Source organism: Tinamus guttatus, unplaced genomic scaffold (genome assembly GCF_059628265.1).
Source record: "Tinamus guttatus ecotype Peru unplaced genomic scaffold, ASM5962826v1 Tinamus_guttatus_pri_ptg000615l, whole genome shotgun sequence".
Taxonomy (NCBI): Eukaryota; Metazoa; Chordata; class Aves; order Tinamiformes; family Tinamidae; genus Tinamus; species Tinamus guttatus.
This window is the reverse complement of record NW_028289149.1, coordinates 108,731-126,933: the sequence shown is the minus strand read 5'-3', so window position 1 is coordinate 126,933 and position 18,203 is coordinate 108,731. Positions and strand designations below refer to the sequence as shown.

At 63.6% G+C, this 18,203-nt stretch overlaps 2 protein-coding genes across 2 annotated transcripts in view; both read right to left on the bottom strand.

Moving 5' to 3' along the window:
• Positions 1 to 2,000: 2,000 nt before the first annotated feature.
• Positions 2,001 to 10,989, bottom strand: LOC148592391 (PDZ domain-containing protein GIPC1-like). The gene is made up of 6 exons (XM_088535107.1): positions 10,867 to 10,989; positions 9,401 to 9,586; positions 5,841 to 6,021; positions 4,175 to 4,281; positions 4,017 to 4,098; positions 2,001 to 2,152 (listed from the first exon to the last, which is right to left on the bottom strand). Exons 2-6 carry the CDS (start codon positions 9,581 to 9,583, stop codon positions 2,001 to 2,003), a joined length of 705 nt encoding a protein of 234 aa, XP_088391233.1. The 5' UTR covers positions 9,584 to 9,586; positions 10,867 to 10,989.
• Positions 10,990 to 14,779: 3,790 nt separating this feature from the next.
• DNAJB1 (DnaJ heat shock protein family (Hsp40) member B1) overlaps positions 14,780 to 18,203 on the bottom strand; it is a 77,802-nt gene continuing 74,378 nt past the window's right edge. The window contains exons 3-4 of the mRNA XM_088535101.1: positions 16,459 to 17,015; positions 14,780 to 15,010 (exon numbers count right to left, since the gene is read on the bottom strand). Of these exons, the coding sequence (XP_088391227.1) occupies positions 14,780 to 15,010; positions 16,459 to 17,015 (788 nt within the window). The remainder of the gene's footprint in view (positions 15,011 to 16,458; positions 17,016 to 18,203) is intronic.

Genomic DNA, 18,203 nt, shown 5'->3' with positions numbered 1-18,203 from the left:
GTGTCCCCAGGTCCTGTGTCCCCATGGCCCCCTTGTCCCCTTCGACGCTCCTGTCCCCACGTCCCCTCCCCTCAATGTCCCCTCCCAGCCACCTCCCGCCCGTCCCGTGTCACTCATGTCCCTCCCCTGTCCCATGTCACTGTGTCCCCCATGTTGCTGTCATGTCCCCGTGTCCCCTCCAGGTGTCCTCTCATGTCCTCATGTCCCCTTCGTGTCCCCCACGTCCCCCCTCATCTCCCTGTGTCCCCTCCGTGTCCCTCAGTCTCCTGGGTCCCATTCCCACTCCCACATCCCCCCATGTCCCCCCTCATGTCCCCATGTCCCCTCCGTGTCCCCCACATCCTTCCATATCCACCCTCATGTCCCCCCTCATGTCGCTGTGTCCCCTCCATGTCCCCCTGGTCTCCCAGGTCCCCCTCCTGCTCCCACGTCCCCCCATGTCCCCGTGTCCCCCCCGGACGCAGGGACCGCTCCCAATTCCGCTCTATTTTATGTTAAAGTCACTTTACAGTAAAATACAAAAATATGCCCGGGGCGGGGGGGGGAGGTGACAGCCCCAAAATCCCCCCCCCAGCTCCAGGGGACACATTGGGGACAAGGCCAGCGGCGGGGGGACCCCCCCCGAGGTAGTCAGTGTGGGGGGGGTGACAGTGTGTGACAGGCTCAGATTGGCACTGGGAGGGGGGACACGGGGTGGCTCCGGTCCCTTATTGTCCCCCCCAGTTTGGGGGGGTGACAGGGGGACCCTCATTGCTCACCCTGATGGGGGGGGGGCACCCAGGTCCTTAGGGAGGGGCCGGGTTATTGGGGGGGGCACCCAAGGGTGGGGGGGCACCCAGGTTGGGGGGGGTCCTATGTTGAGGGGACACCCAGGTCCTATCGGGGGGTCACTTAGGGGTCCCCGCCCCATCCATGGGCAGGATCCAGATGTGGGGAGGGTCCAGATGTGGGGGGATCCCCCGGGGGGGGGGTCCAGTGTTTCGGGGGGTCCCTGGTCCATGGGGGGTCTCCAATTCCTGGGGGGGGTGGGATCCAGATGGGGGGGGAATCCAGATGTGGGGGCGGGATCCAGATGTGGGGGCATCCCCGGGGGGGGGTCCAGCATTTTGGGGGGGTCCCTGTCCGTGGGAGGGGGGGGAGTCTCCAGCCACTGGGTGTCCCCATCACCCCAACATGTTCAGAGGGGGGACACATGGGTGACACGGGTGTCCCCATGGTGGGTGGCATGAGTGTCCCCATGGGGGGGGTGGTCCTCATGGGGGAGGTGTCCCATAGCTTTGAGGGGGGGCACCCCCATCATGTTTGGGTGGGGGGACACTTGGGTGACACAGGTGTCTCCATGGCAGGTGACACAGGTGTCCCCATGGGAGGGTGACACGGGTGTCCCCATGGCAGGTGACACAGGTGTCTCCATGATGGGTGACACAGGCGTCCCCATGGGGGGACGTTTCCAGCCACCGGGTGTCCCCATCACCCCTGCCACATTTGGGTAGGGGGGACACGCAGGTGACATGGGTGTCCCCATGGGGGGATGACACGGGTGTCCCCATGGGGGGGGTGACACGGGTGACACAGGCGTCCCCATGGGGGGACGTTTCCAGCCACCAGGTGTCCCCATCTCCCCTGCCACATTTGGGTAGGGGGGACACGCAGGTGACATGGGTGTCCCCATGGTGGGTGACACAGGTGTCCCCATGGGGGGGTCTCCAGTCACTGCATGTCCCCGTCACCTCTCACGCTTCAGTGGGGGGGACACGCAGGTGACATGGGTGGCCCCATACCAAGTGACACAGATGTCCCCATGGCAGGTGACACAGGTGGCCCCATGCTGGGTGACATCAGCGTCCCCACGGCGGGTGACACGGGTGTCCCCATCGGGGGGGCGTTTCCAGCCGCTGGCGTCCCCGTCACCGCCGCGGCGCGTTGCGGAGCCGGCGGGGTGACGCGGGTGTCCCCGTGGCGGCGACGCGGGCGTCCCCGCGGTGTCCCCGCCGTGTCCCCTAGCCGCGGCCCACCTTGGCGTCGCCGATGGCCCCCCACACGTCGAAGACGAACTCGTCGGGGAAGGCGAAGTCGCCGAGTTGGGCGTCGAGCGCCTGCGCCAGCGCGTCGGGACAGCGCGCGTCGCGGCCCAGCTCCACCATGGTGGCCGCTGCGGGGACACGGGGGACACGTCAGGACACACAGGGACACTTGGGGACAAGAAGTGCCAGGGAAGTTCCAATGCTGGTTCCCCCATGGCGGTGACCATAGGGACACTTGGGGACACACATGGATGGATGGAGCCCAGGGGGTGTCTGGTCCTGCTCCCCCAGGGTGGTGGCCGCTGCGGGGACATTGGGGACACGTCAGGACACACAGGGACGGTCGGGGACAAGAAGCACCAGGGCGGAGAGGGGTTCCAATGCTGGTTCTCCCGTGGTAGTGACCACAGGGACCCTTGGGGACACTTGGGGACAGGGGGTCCTAACGCTGCCTCCCCGTGGCGGTGACCATAGCCCAGCCCAGCTCCGCCATGGTGGCCACTGTGGGGACACTGGGGACAGTTGGGGACATGTCAGGACACGCAGGGACAGTTGGGGACAAGAAACGCTGGCGGGGGGGGTTCCAATGCTGGTTCCCCTGTGGCGGTGACCACAGGGACCCTTGGGGACCCTTGGGGACAGGTTGGGGACAGGGGGTCCCAACGCTGTCTCTCCCGTGGTGGTGACCACAGGGACCCTTGGGGATAGACATGGATGGATGGAGCCCCAGGGTGGTGGCTGCTGCAGGGACATGTGGGGACCGCTGGGGACATGTGGGGACCATAGGGCACAGGCAGGAGCAGTGGGTCCCAGCGCTGCCTCCACCAGGATAGTGGCTAGACAGACCCCTAGGGACCCTTGGGGACACGTGGGGACAAGTGGGGACAGAGGGTCCCGGTCTCACTCCCCCAGGGTGGTGGCTGCTGCGGGGACACATGGGGCCAGCTGGGGACAAGCAGGAGCAGCAGGTCCCAACGCTGCCTCCCCAGTGGTGGTGACTAGAGGGACCCTTAGGGACACTTGGGGACAGGGGGTGCCAGTCTCACTGCCCCAGGGTGGTGGCCGCAGGGGGACAAATGGGGACAGCCAGCCCTGCCCCCCCTCGTCCTGCTGGGGGATCAGGGGCACCCTGGGGTGGGGGGGGGGGCACCGTGGGGGTGTCCCCCAGTGCACGGAGGGGGCGGGGGGCAGCTCCAGGCACCCAGCACCCATGGGTGGGGGGTCTCATGCAGCACCCATGGGTGGGGGGCACCCAGCACCCATAGGTGGGGGGGGGGGCTCACCCAGCACCCATGGGTGGGGGGTCTCATGCAGCACCCATGGGTGGAGGGGGCTCTCACCCAGCACCCGTGGGGGGCACCCAGCACCCAAAGGTGGGGGGGGACCCTCACCCAGCACCTTTGGGGGGTGGGTCTTACCCAGCACCCATGGGTGGGGGGTCTCATGCAGCACCCATGGGTGTGCGGGGACGGGTCTCACCCAGCACCCATGGCTGGCAGGGGGGTGCAGGTGTCTCACCCAGCACCCTGGCTCTCACCCAGCACCCATGGGTGAGTGAGGGGGGGTCGGGGGGGCTCACCCAGCACCCTGGCTCTCACCCAGCACCCATGGGTGAGTGAGGGGGGGTCGGGGGGGCTCACCCAGCACCCTGGCTCTCACCCAGCACCCATGGGTGTTTGGGGGGGGGCTGACCCAGCACCCTGGGCTCTCACCCAGCACCCATGGGTGTGTGTGTGGGGGGGGGTCTCATGCAGCACCCATGGGTGTTGGGGGAGGGGGTCTCACCCAGCACCCATGGGTGAGGGGGCTCTCACCCAGCACCCATGGGGGGGTGCAGGGGTGTCTCACCCAGCACCCATGGGTGAGGGGGGTCTCACCCAGCACCCATGGGTGAGTGAAGGGGGGTCGGGGGGTCTCACCCAGCACCCATGGGTGGAGGGGGCTCACCCAGCACCCTGGGCTCTCACCCAGCACCCATGGGTGCGTGCTCACCCAGCTCGCTGTCCCGGATGCCCATGTAGCTCTCCAGCAGGTCGTCCACCTTGGCCACCGCCATCTCCTCGAAGGCCGAGGGCTGCGCGGTGACACGAACGGGTGACAACGCGGTGGGGACACCGCCCCCCGCCACCCCCATCCCCGGGGACACCCACCTGCTCCTCCAGGGTGGGGGGGCCGTGCGCCCGCAGGCGCAGGGTGCCCCGGCCCGAGCACCCATGGGCGCCGCTGCGGCCCCCGGCCGTGCGCTGCCCGATCATGTCTGGAGGGGACACGAGGAGGGGGGGACACAAGGAGGGGGGGACACGTCAGGGTGGCACCGGGCAAAGGGCACCCTGACCCCCCCCCCCCAGCATGGACATAGAGCGGGGGGGTCCCCTGTGTCCCAGCTGGGACCCCCCCACTTTGGGGTAGAGCACCCCCCTGTGAGCCCCCTTTTGGGGACCCTGATGGGACCACCCCCCTTGGGGACATCCCCATGTCCCCTCACTTGGGGACCCCCCCACTTTGGGGTAGAGCAGCCCCCTGTGAGCCCCCCGGGTGACAGGGACCCCCCCCTTTTGGGGACCCTGCAGGGACCACCCCCCTTGGGGACATCCTCATGTCCCCCCCCGTTGGTGACCCCCCCACTTTGGGGTAGAGCAGCCCCCTGTGACCTCCCACCCTGGGGACCCTACTGGGACCCCCCCTTGGGGACATCCCCATGTCCCCCCACTTGGTGACCCCCCCACTTTGGGGTAGAGCACCCCCCTGTGACCCCCCGTTTGGGGACCCTGCTGGGACCCCCCCCCTTGGGGACATCCTCATGTCTCCCCCCTTGGTGACCCCCCCACTTTGGGGTAGAGCAGCCCCCTGTGACCTCCCACCTTGGGGACCCTGCTGGGACCCCCCCTTGGGGACATCCCCATGTCCCGCCCCTTGGTGACTCCCCCACTTTAGGGTAGAGCACCCCCCTGTGACCCCCCTTTTGGGGACCCTGCTGGGACCCCCCCCTTGGGGACATCCTCATGTCTCCCCCCTTGGTGACCCCCCTCTTTGGGGCAGAGCAGCCCCCATGACCCCCCCCTAAGGGTGATTGGGGGGGCCTCTATTGTGTCCCCCCCCTTTGGGGACCCCCTGTCATCACCCCCCCCACAAGGTGACAGGGTTCCTGTTGTCACCCCCCTCTGCTCAGCCTGAGCCACCCCCCATGTCCCCTCCGGGGCAGCGGGGTCCCCACCACAGGGACCCCCAGTGACACCACGGGGACCTGGGCACCCGGGTCACCCCCGCAGGTGACAAGGGCCACCCTGAGGTGGCCCTGGGGACACCCCCGTCCCAGTGAGGGGCTCCCAGTCCCATCATTCCAATAGAGAGGAACCAGAGGAACCATCTCCTGTCCTAGGGGTCACCATGGGACCTCGTCACTTGAGTCCCTCCCAGCCCACCCACGGGTGACAAAGGGACAGGGGACACTCCGGGGTGGCCCTGGAGACACCCCTGTCCTATGGGAGGGCTCCCAGTTCCCCAAGTCCCAGAGCTCCCCTATGGAGGAACCATCTCCAGCCCTGGATGTCACCACGGGACCTCATCACTTGGGTCCCTCCCAGCCCAGTCAAGGGTGACAAAGGGACAGGGACACCCCGGGGTGGCCCTGGGGACCTCTCTGTCCTACCGGGCTCCCAGTTCTCCAAGTCCTAGAGCTCCCCTATGGAGGAACCATCTCCAGTCCTGGAGGTCACCACGGGACCTCATCACTTGGGTCCCTCCCAGCCCACCCATGGGTGACAAGGCCACGGGGACACACCGGGGTGGCCCTGGGGACCCGCCACCGGGTCTCACCAAAGGCCTTGCGGGGCTCGGTGAGCTTGAGGGCGAAGGTCCGGCCCTTGGGCAGCTCCTTGAGCATCTTGGCCACCTCGTAGTGGCGGGCACCCACCAGGCTCTGCCCGTTGATGGCCTCGATCATGTCCCCAACGCCGATGACAGCGACGCGGTCGATGACGCTGCCCTCCTTGATGCGCTGCGGGAAGGGAGGGCCCAGGCGTCCGGGCGCCGCCAGCGACGCGACGGGACGCGGAGATGGAGGACACGGATGGGGACGCGGAGGGGTAGCGGGGAGAAGGAGAAGGACACGGAGATGGAGGAGGGGAACGTGGAGATGGGTGGAGGCCATGGACATGGAGGCCACAGACATGGAGATCATGGAGGTGGAGGACGTGGAGATGGAGAACAAGGAGATGGAGAACAAGGAGATGGAGAACAAGGAGATGGAGAATGGGAACATGAAGATGGGTGGAAGACACAGACACGGAGACCATGGAGGTGGAGGACAAGGAGATGGAAAAGGACATGAAGATGGAGAAGGGGAACATAGAGATGGATGGAGGCCATGGACACGGAGGCCGTGCAGGTGGAGGCCATGCAGGTAGAGGCCATGGAGGTGGGCGACAAAGAGGTGGGGGACATGAAGATGGAAAAGGACATGAAGATAGAAAAAAAACATGGAGATGAAAAAGGGGAACATGGAGATGAAAAAGGGGAACATGGAGATGGATGAAGGCCATTGAGATGGAGACTATAGACACAGACTCCAGGGAGATGGAGTCCATGGAGGTGGAGGCCATTGAGAAGGAGACCATAGACACAGAGTCCATGGAGATGGAGTACATGGAGGTGGAGGACAAGGAGATGGAGAACATGGACATGGAGGCCATGGAGACGGAGACCATGGAGGTGGAGGACATGGAGACGGAGGACTTGCAGAGGGAGAAGGACACGGAAATGGAGAAGGGGAACATGGAGATGGATGAAGGCCATGGAGGTGGAGGCCATGGAGATGGAGGACATGGAGATGGAGGACATGGAGACGGCACCCATGTAGATGAAGAAGGACATGAAAATGGAAAAGAGGAACATGGAGATGGAAAATATCATGGAGATAAGGAACGACACGGAGATGGAGAACACGGAGACAGAGTGAGGAGACATGGAAACGGCGGAGAACATGGACGTGGACAAGGATGCGGAAATGGAAAAGGGGAACATGGAGAGGGGAGAGGAAGATGGGGAGGTGGGAATGCAGAAATGAAAAAGGTCGTGGAGATAAAGGACACGGCTGGAGGACACGGAAATGGGGCGGGGGGACACGGAGACGGGGTGGGGGGACAGAGGAGCAGAGCAGGACAAGAAGACGGGGTGGGGGACCAGGTGTGGGACAGCAGGACACGGAGACGGGACAAGGTGACATGGAGACGGGATGACGGGACACGAGCGGGATGTGGGGACAGGAGGATGGAGGAGGACACGGGGACGGGACAGGGGACACGAGCGGGACGTGGGGACAGGAGGATGGAGGAGGACACGGGGATGGGAACAGGGGACACGAGTGGGACGTGGGGACAGGAGGATGGAGGAGGACACAGGGACGGGACAGGGGACACGAGTGGGACATGGGGACAGGAGAATGGAGGAGGACACGGGGACGGGACAGGGACACGAGTGGGACATGGGACAGGAGGATGGAGGAGGACACAGGGACGGGACAGGGGACACGAGTGGGACATGGGGACAGGAGGATGGAGGAGGACACGGGGACGGGACGAGGGAACAGGGGCATGGATGAGGGTACACGGGGACAGGAGGATGGAGGAGGACGAGGGGATGGGACGAAGGGACACAGGGACGGGACGAGGGGACACGGGGATGGAGGAGGACACGGGGACAGGATGAGGGGACACTGGAATGGGACAAGGGGACATGGGGACGGGACGAGGGGACACGGGGATGGAGGAGGACACAGGGACAGGATGAGGGGACACTGGAATGGGACAAGGGACATGGGGATGGGGTGAGGGGGACACGGGGACAGGAGAATGGAGAGGACATGAGGATGGGACGAGGGAACATGGGGATGGGACGAAGGGGCTCGAGCGGACATGGGGACAGGAGGATGGAGGAAGACACGGGGATGGGACAGGGGACACGGGAATGGGACAAGGGGACACGGCGACAGGACGAGGGGACATCGAGACGGGACGAGGGGACACGGGGATGGGACGAGGGGACTCGAGCGGCCCAGCGCCCGGCCGCGTCATTAGCCGGAATTACCGGATGCCGCAGGGGATTGGGGCTGCTCCACGCCTGGCACTGCCACCACCCCCCCCCGCTGTCCCCAGGCAAAGCCCGCCTTGTCCCCAGGTCCTCCCTAATCCATCCATGATGTCCCCAGTGTCCCCAAGGCGCCCCAGGACGGGCCGGGACCTCTCCGTGTCCCCTCGTCCCCCACAGGGGGTTGGGGACAGTCCAGGGGGTTCCTGTGTCCCCCCCTCCCAGGATGGTCCAGGATGTCCCCAGGACTCCCTGCCCCTCTGGGTGACCTGGGGACAATCCAGGGTGTCCCCAGGCTGCCACAACCCCCACGGTGACTTGCAGCCAGTGCGGGGGGTCTCCAGGTTGTCCCCAATGTCCCCAAGTCCCCCCAACCTCAGAGCGGCTTGGGGACAGTATGGGGTGTCCCTTTGACCTATAGAAGATCTGCAGGTCACCCTATCTGCCACGGGGGCTTGGGGACAGTCCAGGGTGTCACCGTGTCCCCCCAGGATGAGCCAGGCCATCCCTGGGTCCTCTCAACCCCCACGGTGCTTGGGGACAGCCCGGGATGTCCCCGTGTCCCCCTTGGATGAGCAGGGACATCCTCCGCTTCTCCCATGATGGCTTGGGGACAGCCCAGGATGTCCCCATGTTCCCCTTGGATGAGCAGGGACATCCTTAGCTTCTCCCATGGTGGCTTGGGGACCCCTGGGTGACCTGAGACGGCCCCAACTTCTCCCATGGTGGCTTGGGGACAGCCCGGGATGTCCCCCTGTCTCCCTTGGATGAGCAGGGACATCTTCAGCTTCTCCCATGGTGGCCTGGGGACAGCCCGGGATGTTCCTGTGTCCCCCTTGGATGAGCAGGGACATCCTCCGCTTCTCCCATGATGGCCTGGGGACAGCCCAGGATGTCCCCATGTCCCCCTTGGGTGACATGAGACGGCCCCAGCTTCTCCCATGGTGGCCTGGGGACAGCCTGGGATGTCCCCGTGTCCCCCTTGGGTGAGCAGGGACATCCTCAGCTTGTCCCATGATGGCTCAGGGACAGCCCGGGATGTCCCCGTGTCCCCCTTGGGTGACCTGAGACGGCCCCAGCTTCTCCCATGGTGGCTTGGGGACAGCCCGGGATGTCCCCATGTCCCCTTGCGACGTCCCAGCAGGCCCCCAGCTCCCCGCTCCGAGCGGTGGCTCGGGGACCATCCGTGATGCCCCACGTCCCCCATGTCCCAAAGGCGTCCCCAGAGGCCCCCTGGAGGTCACCTCCGGCGGCACGGCAGGCAGGGGGAGGTGACACCGCTGTCCCCGCACCTTGATGAAGGCGTAGCCGGCGCCGTTGTCCGTGATGGTGAGGCCCAGGGCCTCCTCGGACTTGAAGACCTCGACCTCCTTGCGCTGGCCCTTGGTGTGGGCGAAGATGAAGTCCTCGAGGCCGATCTGGCCGCCCAGAAGCTTCTCCATGTCCACCTTGTGCGTGTTGAGGGTGCAGAACATCACCTGCGAGGGGACACGGGGGACGTCGGCAGCGCAGGGGGACGCGCGGGACACCCAGGACGCGAGGGACCTCATGGGACATCGGGGAGGCACCCAGCACTGGGGACAAGCAGGAGCTGCGAGGACACGAGGGAGCTTCTCCGTGTGGATATGTGGGACCTTCTGCTTGGGGACACCCACTCTGGGGTCACAGGGGACCTCATGGGACACAGGGGACCTCACGGGACATTGAGGAGCCCCTTCAGGAGGACACCCAGCACTGGGGACAAATAGGAGCTCCAAGGACACATGTGACCGACCTCCTGCTTGGGGACACCCATGCTGGGGACACATGGGACCTACTGGGACATGAGGGACCTCTGTGTGGATAAGTGGGACGCCCTGCTTGGGAACACCCAACCTGGGGACATGAGGGACCTTGCGGGGACACTGAAGATCTCATGGAGACACTGGAGACCTCGTGGGACACAAGGGACCTCACGGGACATCGGGGAGGCCCTGCGGGAGGACACCCAGCACTGGGGACACATGGGACCTACTGGGACATGAGGGACCTCCATGTGGGTATGTGGGTCCTCCGGGACACCCACTCTGGGGACACAGGGGACCTCACGGGACACAGGGGACCTCACGGGACACGGGGGAGGCCCTTTGGGAGGACACCCAGCACTGGGGACATTTGAGACCCTGTTCCTGGGGACACCCACCCTGGGGACCCCTGGGACCCGTCTGCCCCCTTTAACCCTTCCAGCACCCATGGGTGCCCCATTCCCAGCTCTCCTGATCCCTTGCATCCCCCAGCACCCATGGGCACCCCTTTCCCACCTCTCATGGTCCCTTAAATGCCTCCCCACACCCATGGGTGTCCCATTCCCACCCCTCCTCATCCCTTACATCCCTCAGCACCCATGGGTGCCCGATGCTCACCCCTCCTGATCCCTCACACCCCCCCAGCACCCATGGGTGCCCGGTTCCCACCTCTCCCATCCCTTAAATCCCCCTCAGCACCCATGGGTGCCCCATTCCCACCCCTCCCCATCCCTTAAATCCCCCTCAGCACCCATGGGTGCCCCATTCCCCCTCTCCTGCTCCCTTAAATCCCCCCAGCACCCATGGGTGCCCCATTCCCACCCCTCCTCATCCCTTACATCCCTCAGCACCCATGGGTGCCTGATGCCCACCCCTTCTGATCCCTTACACCCTCCCAGCACCCATGGGTGCCCCATTCCCACCCCTCCCCACCCCTCACACCCCCCCAGCACCCATGGGTGCCCGGTGCCCACCTCGGCGGGGGCGATGCCGAAGGCCTCAGCGATCTTGCCGTAGAGCTGGCGCACGTTGGCGAAGCCCTCGACGCGGCCCGTGGCGCTGCCGTGCGCCAGCTGCGTCGTGGAACACGAGCCGGGGCCGCGCCACCGGCGCCACCGGGGCCACCGGGGCCACCACCGCGGCGCTGCCACCACCGGCCACCGCCGCCGCCGCCGCCTCCTCGTTCTCCACCAGCGGCGGCGGCTTCTTGCGGCGCCCCAGGCCCAGCGGCATCGGGACGGGGACGCGGGGGACAGCTGGCACCTGCGGGGGGGACGGTGGCACCTGGGGGGTGGCGCTGGGGATGGGGGGCACCGGGGGGGGCCCCGGGTCCCGGTTCCGGTGTCATCCCCTTGCCAAGCTCCCCCAGGTCCCGGTTCCAGTGGCTTCCCGCCAGTGTCACCCCCCCCCATCCTAGTCTTCCCCAGGCCCCGGTTCTGGTGTCACCCCCTTGTCCAAGTGTCCCCACGTCCCGGTTCTGGTGCCACCCCCTTGTCCAACCATCCCCAAGTGCCAGTTCTGATGTCACCCCCCATCCTAGTGTCCCCCAGGTCCCGGTTCTGGTGTCACCCCCTTGTCCAACTGTCCCCAAATCCCGGTTCTGGTGTCACCCCCCGTCCTAGTGTCCCCCAGGCTCCAGTTCTGGTGTCACCCCCCGTCCTAGTGTCTCCCAGGCCCCGGTTCTGGTGTCACCCCCTTGTCCAAGTGGCCCCAGGTCCCGGTTCTGGTATCACCCCCTTGTCCAAGTGTCCCCAAGTGCCGGTTCTGGTGTCACTCCCCATCCTAGTGTCCCCCAGGTACCGGTTCCAGTGTCACCCCCTTGTCCAAGTGTCCCCAACTGCCGGTTCTGGTGTCACCCCCCGTCCTAGTGTCCCCCAGGCTCCAGTTCTGGTGTCACCTCCTTGTCCAAGTGTCCCCACGTCCCGGTTCTGGTGTCACCCCCCGTCCTAGTGTCCCCCAGGCCTGGTTTCAATGTCACCCCCCTTGTCCAAGTGGCCCCAGGTCCCGGTTCTGGTGTCACCCCCGTCCTAGTGTCCCCCAGGCCCCGGTTCCGGTGTCACCCCCTTGTCCAAGTGTCCCCAAATCCAGTTCCGGTGTCACACCCCCATCCAGGTGCCCCCCTGTCCAAGTGTCCCCCGGTCCCAGTGTCACCCCACCCCATCCTGGTGTCCCCATGTCCCGGTTCTGGTGTCACCCCCCTGGTTCAGGTGTCGCCAACGTCTCGATCCCGGTGCCACCCCCTTGTCCCAGTGTCCCCCAGGTCCCGGTTCCGCCCTCCCCCCGGTCGCGGTTCCCCTCAGGCCCCAGTTCCGGTCCAACCCCTCCCCCGCTCCCGCTCCCGATTCCGGTCCCAGTTCGGTCCCCCTCCCCACCGGACTCCGGTTCCGGTGTCCCCCTCCCCCTTGTCCCGGGGCTTCCCGCTTCCCCCCGGCCCCGGTTCCGGTCTCCTCCCTCAGTCCCGGCCCCGCTTCCCGCCAGGGCCCGGACCCGGTTCCCTCCGTCCCGGCCTCCCCGTTCCCGGTGCCGGTTCCGGTTCCGGCCCCCTCACCCGGCTCCGGGCCGCTCCTTCCGCCAACTCGAGCGGGCGCCGCCGGGCCCCGGAGCCGCCGCCGACGGGGGCGGAGCCACGGCCGGGGCACCGGCCAATGAGCGCGCGGCGCCGCCGGCGGTTCCGCCAATGAGCGCGCGCGGCGTCGGGCGGCTCCCGGAAGCGGCGCCCCCGCCCAAGCCCGGCACGCGCCGGGGGGAAAGGGCGGGGGGGAGCGCGCCCAGCCAATCAGCGCCGCGGACTACGAGTCCCGGCGTCCCCCGCGGGCGCCGCGGGGGCTGCTGGGAGCTGTAGGCGGCGGCACGTGGAGCCCAAGGCCGCGGGGTGGGCGGGGAAGGCAGTAGATTTTGGGGCAAAAAAGCCCCAAACTGGTAAAATTCCAGAAGTGAGGGGGGGCATCTAGGTCAGGTTTATCCCCCCAAATCCCTAAATCCTATTCCCCCCCTCCCCCATGGCTTAATCCCCCCCATTAATCCCTCTAATACCCAGCCCGGATGATCCCCCCTCCCCCACAAACGAGGCCTGGCGCTTAATTAATTAATTGTTTTTTTATCTTCTTTTTTACTAATTACACGTGAATTTTACAGCAGTTTATACAAAAAAGAGAGAAAAATATTTATCTGTACACGGGTGCCGAGACCCCTCCCCCACCCCTCCCGCCCAGCACCAAAAAATGGGAAATTCTCCCCCAAAATTATCCCAATTTTTTGATCTGCCGGGTGGATAAAAAGCCGGAAATTTCCCTGATTTCTCCGGCAAAAAAAAAGAAAAAAATGATGGAGAAAGGGGGTAAAATGGGACAGCAGAAGGGAGCTGCGTTAAAGACCCCAAATCTGGGGGGTTTGGGCAATTTTGGGGAGGATGGGGCTGTTTGGGGACATTTTGGAGGTTTGGTGTCATTTGGGGGCCTCTTGAGGCCACTTTGGGGCATTGGGGGACAATTTTGGGGAGCTTGGGGGTCATTTTGGTCCATTTTGGGGAGTTTTGGGGTCATTTTGGTCCTTTCTGGGGAGGTTTAGGGGCATTTTGGGGCCATTCTGGGCAGGTTTGGGGGCATTTTGGTCCATTTTAGGAAGCTTTGGGGCAATTTTGAGGAGGTTTGACACCTTTGTGGGCAGCTAGGGGGTCATCTTTGGTCATTTTGGGGGCAATTTGGGGCCTTTTGGGCCATCTGGGCAGGAGTTGTGGCCATCTGGAGATTGTTTGGGGGAGGCTCGGGCTCATTTCAGAGGCCTATTTGGGCTACTTGGAGGTTTTTGAGCCATTTCTGCCATTTCGGGGCTGCCTAGAGCCAGTTAGAGCCATTTGGGGCCTTTTGAGGCAATTTGGAGAGATTTGGGACCGTTTGGGCAAGATTTGAGGCCATTTCAGGCAGTGTTGGGGCCATTTTGGGGACTTTTGGGAGAGTTGGGGCCATTTGAAGCATTTCAGGAGACCTGGGGCCATTTGGGGCAACTTAGGGCCATTTTGGTACCACTTTGGGAAGACCTGGGGCCCTTGGGGGCCACTTTGAGAAGACTGGGGCAACTTTGGGGAGAATTGGGGCCGTTTTGGGAAGACTTTGGGCTGTTTTTGTGCCACTTTGGGAGTCTTGGAGCCATTTTGAGAAGATTTGAGGCCATTTGAGACTTGAGGCCATTTTGGGAAGACTTGGGGGCATTGGGGGCCACTTTGGGAGCCTTGGTGCTATTTGGGACCTTTTGGGGGAGATTCAGGGCTATTTGGGACCATTTTGAGGATTGAGGAGCCTTGGGGCCATTTGGGGGAGACTTGAGGAGCCTTGGGGCCATTTGGGCCCTTTTGGGGAGATCTGGGGCCATCTCAAGGCATTTTGGGGCCATTTCGGTGCCACTTTGCGAGCCTTGGGGCCACTTTGGGGAGACTCGGGGCCATTTTGGTGTCATTTTGGGAAGACCTGGGGCCATTTTGGGGAGACTTGGGGCCCTTCGAGCAGCCCCGGGGCCATCTCAAGGCATTTTGGGGCCATTTCGGTGCCACTTTGGGAGCCTTGGGGCCACTTTGGGGAGACTCGGGGCCATTTTGGTGTCATTTTGGGAAGACTTGGGGCCATTTTGGTGTCATTTTGGGAAGACCTGGGGCCATTTTGGGGAGACTTGGGGGCCCTTTTGGGGCCATTTGAGCAGCCTTGGGGCCATCTCAAGGCATTTTGGGCCCATTTCGGTGCCACTTTGGAAGCCTTGGGGCCACTTGGGGAGACTCAGGGTCATTTTGGGCCCTTTTGGGGAGACTTGGGGCCATTTTGGGAAGACCTGGGGCCATTTAGAGGAGCCCTGGGGCCCCTCCGAGGCCGCTTTGGGCCGTCGCGTTCCCAGCGCTCCCTAGGCCGGCAGGATCTGCTGGAGCAGCGGGCGGGCGGCGGGCGGGATGCGCTCCGGGAAGCGCACGCTGAACTCGATGACGAGGTCGCCGCGGCGCTCGGGGCTGCGCGGCAGCGGCAGCCCCTCGCCGGCCACGCGCCGCTTCACGCCGGGCCGCAGCACGTCCTGGAACTCCAGCGCGATGGTGCGGCCGTCCAGCGTGGGCGCGTGCACCGTGCAGCCGCACAGCGCCTGCGGGCACCGGGGCGCCCGTGGGTGCCGGCCCCCGGCTCCCCTGGGCCCCCCGCCCCCGCCCGCAACCTCCGGGGGCTCCTCGGGAACCCCCAGATGTTCCCCAAGAACCTCCCGAGGCTCCTCAGGAACCCCCAGATGTTCCCCAAGATCCTCCCAAGGCTCCTCAAGAACCCCCAGATGTTCCCCAAGAACCTCCCAAGCCTCCTCACCCCCACCCAGAACCTCCCGAGGCTCCTCAGGAACCTCCAGATGTTTCCCAAGAACCTCCCAAGGCTCCTCAGGAATCCCCAGATGTTCCCCAAGAACCTCCCAAGGCTCCTCAAGAGGCCCCAGATGTTCCCCAAGAACCTCCCGAGGCTCCTTGCCCTCACGCAGGACCTCCCAATGTTCCCCGAGAACCTCCCAAGGCTCCTCAGGAACCTCCAGATGTTCCTCACCCACCTCACCCAGAATCTCCAGACATTCAAGAACCTTCAGCTATTCCTCAGGAATCTCCAGCTGTTCCTCACCCAACCACCAGCTGTCTCAAGAACCTCCAGCTGTACCTCACCTCCCACCTAGAACCTCCAGGTGTTCCCAAACCCCTGGATGTTCCTCAAGGAGCTCCAGGTGCTCCTCACCCCCAGCCAGAACCATTCCAGAGCCTCCAGACGTTCCCCAAGAACCTCTGGAGGCTCCTCACTCCCATGCACCTTTCTGGGCACCTCTGCATGTTCCTCACCCACCTCAAGGTGCTTCCCAAGCATCTCAAGATGCCCAACCTCCCCCAGATATTTTCCAGGTCTCTCCAGGTGCTCCTCACCTAACTAGGACCTTGCCAAGCATCTCTGGGTGCTCCTCATCCACCTCCAGATGTTCCCCACCCTCTCCAGATGTTCCTCACCCACCTCTGGCTTTCCAAGCATCTCTAGATGTTCCCCATCCACCTCCAGAACCTTCTGGAGCACATCCAGATGTTCCCCCCACCTCCAGCTTTTCAAGCTTTTCCAGATGCTCAACTACTTCCAAAACCTTTCCTGGCATCTCCAAATGTTCCCCATCCACCTCCAGCTTCCCAAGCATCTCCAGATATTCCTTATCCATCTCCAGAATGTTTCCAAGCATCTCCAGATGCCCTTCACCCACCCCAAAACCCTTCCTGGCACCTCCAGACGTTCCCCATCCACCTCCAAAACCCTTCCTGGCACCTCCAGACGTTCCCCATCCACCTCCAGAACCCTTCCTGGCACCTCCAGACGTTCCCCATTTACCTCAAACCTTTCCTGGCACCTCCAGATGTTCCCCATCCACCTCCAAAACCTTTCCGAGCACCTCCAGATGTTCCCCATCCACCTCCAAAACCCTTCCTGGCACCTCCAGATGTTTCCCCCACCTCCAAAACCTCTCCAAGCCTCTCCCAATGTTCCCATCTCCCTCCAGACCCCGTCCTGGCGCTCAGCACCCACCTCCCGCAGGCTGATCTGCGCCGGGTAGATGACATCGGAGCCCTCGCGGCGGAACACGTCGTGGGGCTTGTCCTTGAGCACGAAGACCACGTCGGCCGGGATGTTGTGGGGCGTCTGGTCGCCCTCCTTGGGGAAGGTGATTTTGGTGCCCTCCTTCCAGCCGCGCTTCACCTCGATCGTGAGGATCTTGTCCTCGTTCCGCACCGTCTTGCCGTCAGGGTTGAGGCGCTTGTGGGAGATCTTCATCTTCTTGGTGCAGCCCGTGTAGATCTCCTCCAAGGAGACCTTGAGGTCGTAGAGCACCGGTGGGTCCTGGCGGCGGCCGGTGGCGTCGCGGGGGCCGCGGGCGAAGCGGAAGGCGCCGAAGGCGCCGTCGTCATCGTCGGCGTCGTCGCCGTTGCGCTGGGCGAAGAAGGTGTCGAAGGGGTTGCGGCCGTCGAAGAACTCGGCGAACATGGCGTGGGGGTCGCCCCGGAACGTGTAGCTGAAGCAGGGGCCGTTGGGCGCCGCGCCGGGGCCGCCCGCGCCGCACGGGCCGCCCGCGCCGCCCTTGAGACCTGCGGGGACAGAGCGGGCGTGAGGGGCCGATAAGGGACAACTCGGGGACCGTTCGGGGACATTCGGGGTGATGAGGAGGGGGCAAAAACCTGGAGAAGATCAGGGCAAAATTTGACTGGCAAAGAGCAAAGTTCAACTAGGACTGAACTGCCAAGACACAAAATCAGGAGCGATGAAGAGGGAGCAAAAAAATCTGACCCAAATTTAACCAAAATTCTACTGGGAATGGGAAGAGGAAGAAGCTCAACTCAGACTCAACGGACAAGGCAATAAAATGGGGCAATTTAGGGGCAATAAAGAAAGGGTAAAAGAATCTGACCCAAATTTGATGAAAATTCGACTGGCAAAGGAAAGAGCAAGGAAGTTTGACTCAGAGGGGGCAAAACATGGGCAAAATTTAACTGACAAAGGGAAGAGTAAAGACGTTTGACTCAGACTCAACTGATAATGCTCAAAGTCAGGGCAATTTGGGGCGATGGAGAGGGAGCAAAAGAATCTGACCCAAATTTGACCAAAATTCAATTGGCAAAGGAAAGAGCAAAGATGTTTGATTCAAACTCAATGGGGCAAAATCGTTCAGTTCAGACCCAACGGATTAGGCAGCAATTCTGAGTGAGCAAAAAAAAAAAATCTGGATAAAATTTGACCAAAATTCAACTGGCAAAAGGAAGAGTAAAAGAAGGTCAACTCACACTCAACTGACAAAGCACAAAACCAAAATTCACGACTGAAATTCGCGACTGAAAGGAAGGGAGCCCCAAATCCAGCAGCAGGGAGGAAAGGGGCCAAAATCAACAGAAATGGGGTGACAGACAAGAAAAGGGGAAAAAACTCTCAAACTGGAGCCACTGCAGGGGGACCAACAAAACAAAACGGAGCAAAATCTGCCCTGGTTCTGCGGCCCCAAAATAAAAATAAAAATAAAACCAGGCCGGGTCCCTCACATCAAAATAAAAGCGGATTTAAACCCCTGGAGTGCAAACAAAAACCCCAATAAATGGAGGGCGGCTCTGTCCTGGGAATCGTGAGGGATTCGGGGGGATCCGGGCACGCGCAGGGTGCCCGGCCGCGTCGGAGCCGCCGCGCCCGGAGCGCCCGGCCCTGCCCGGAACAGGTCGGGCCTGTTGGCCCGGACCCCCCCCACCCCGGGCGCACCCAAGGGCGGCCCCTGCTCCCCCCCCCCCCCG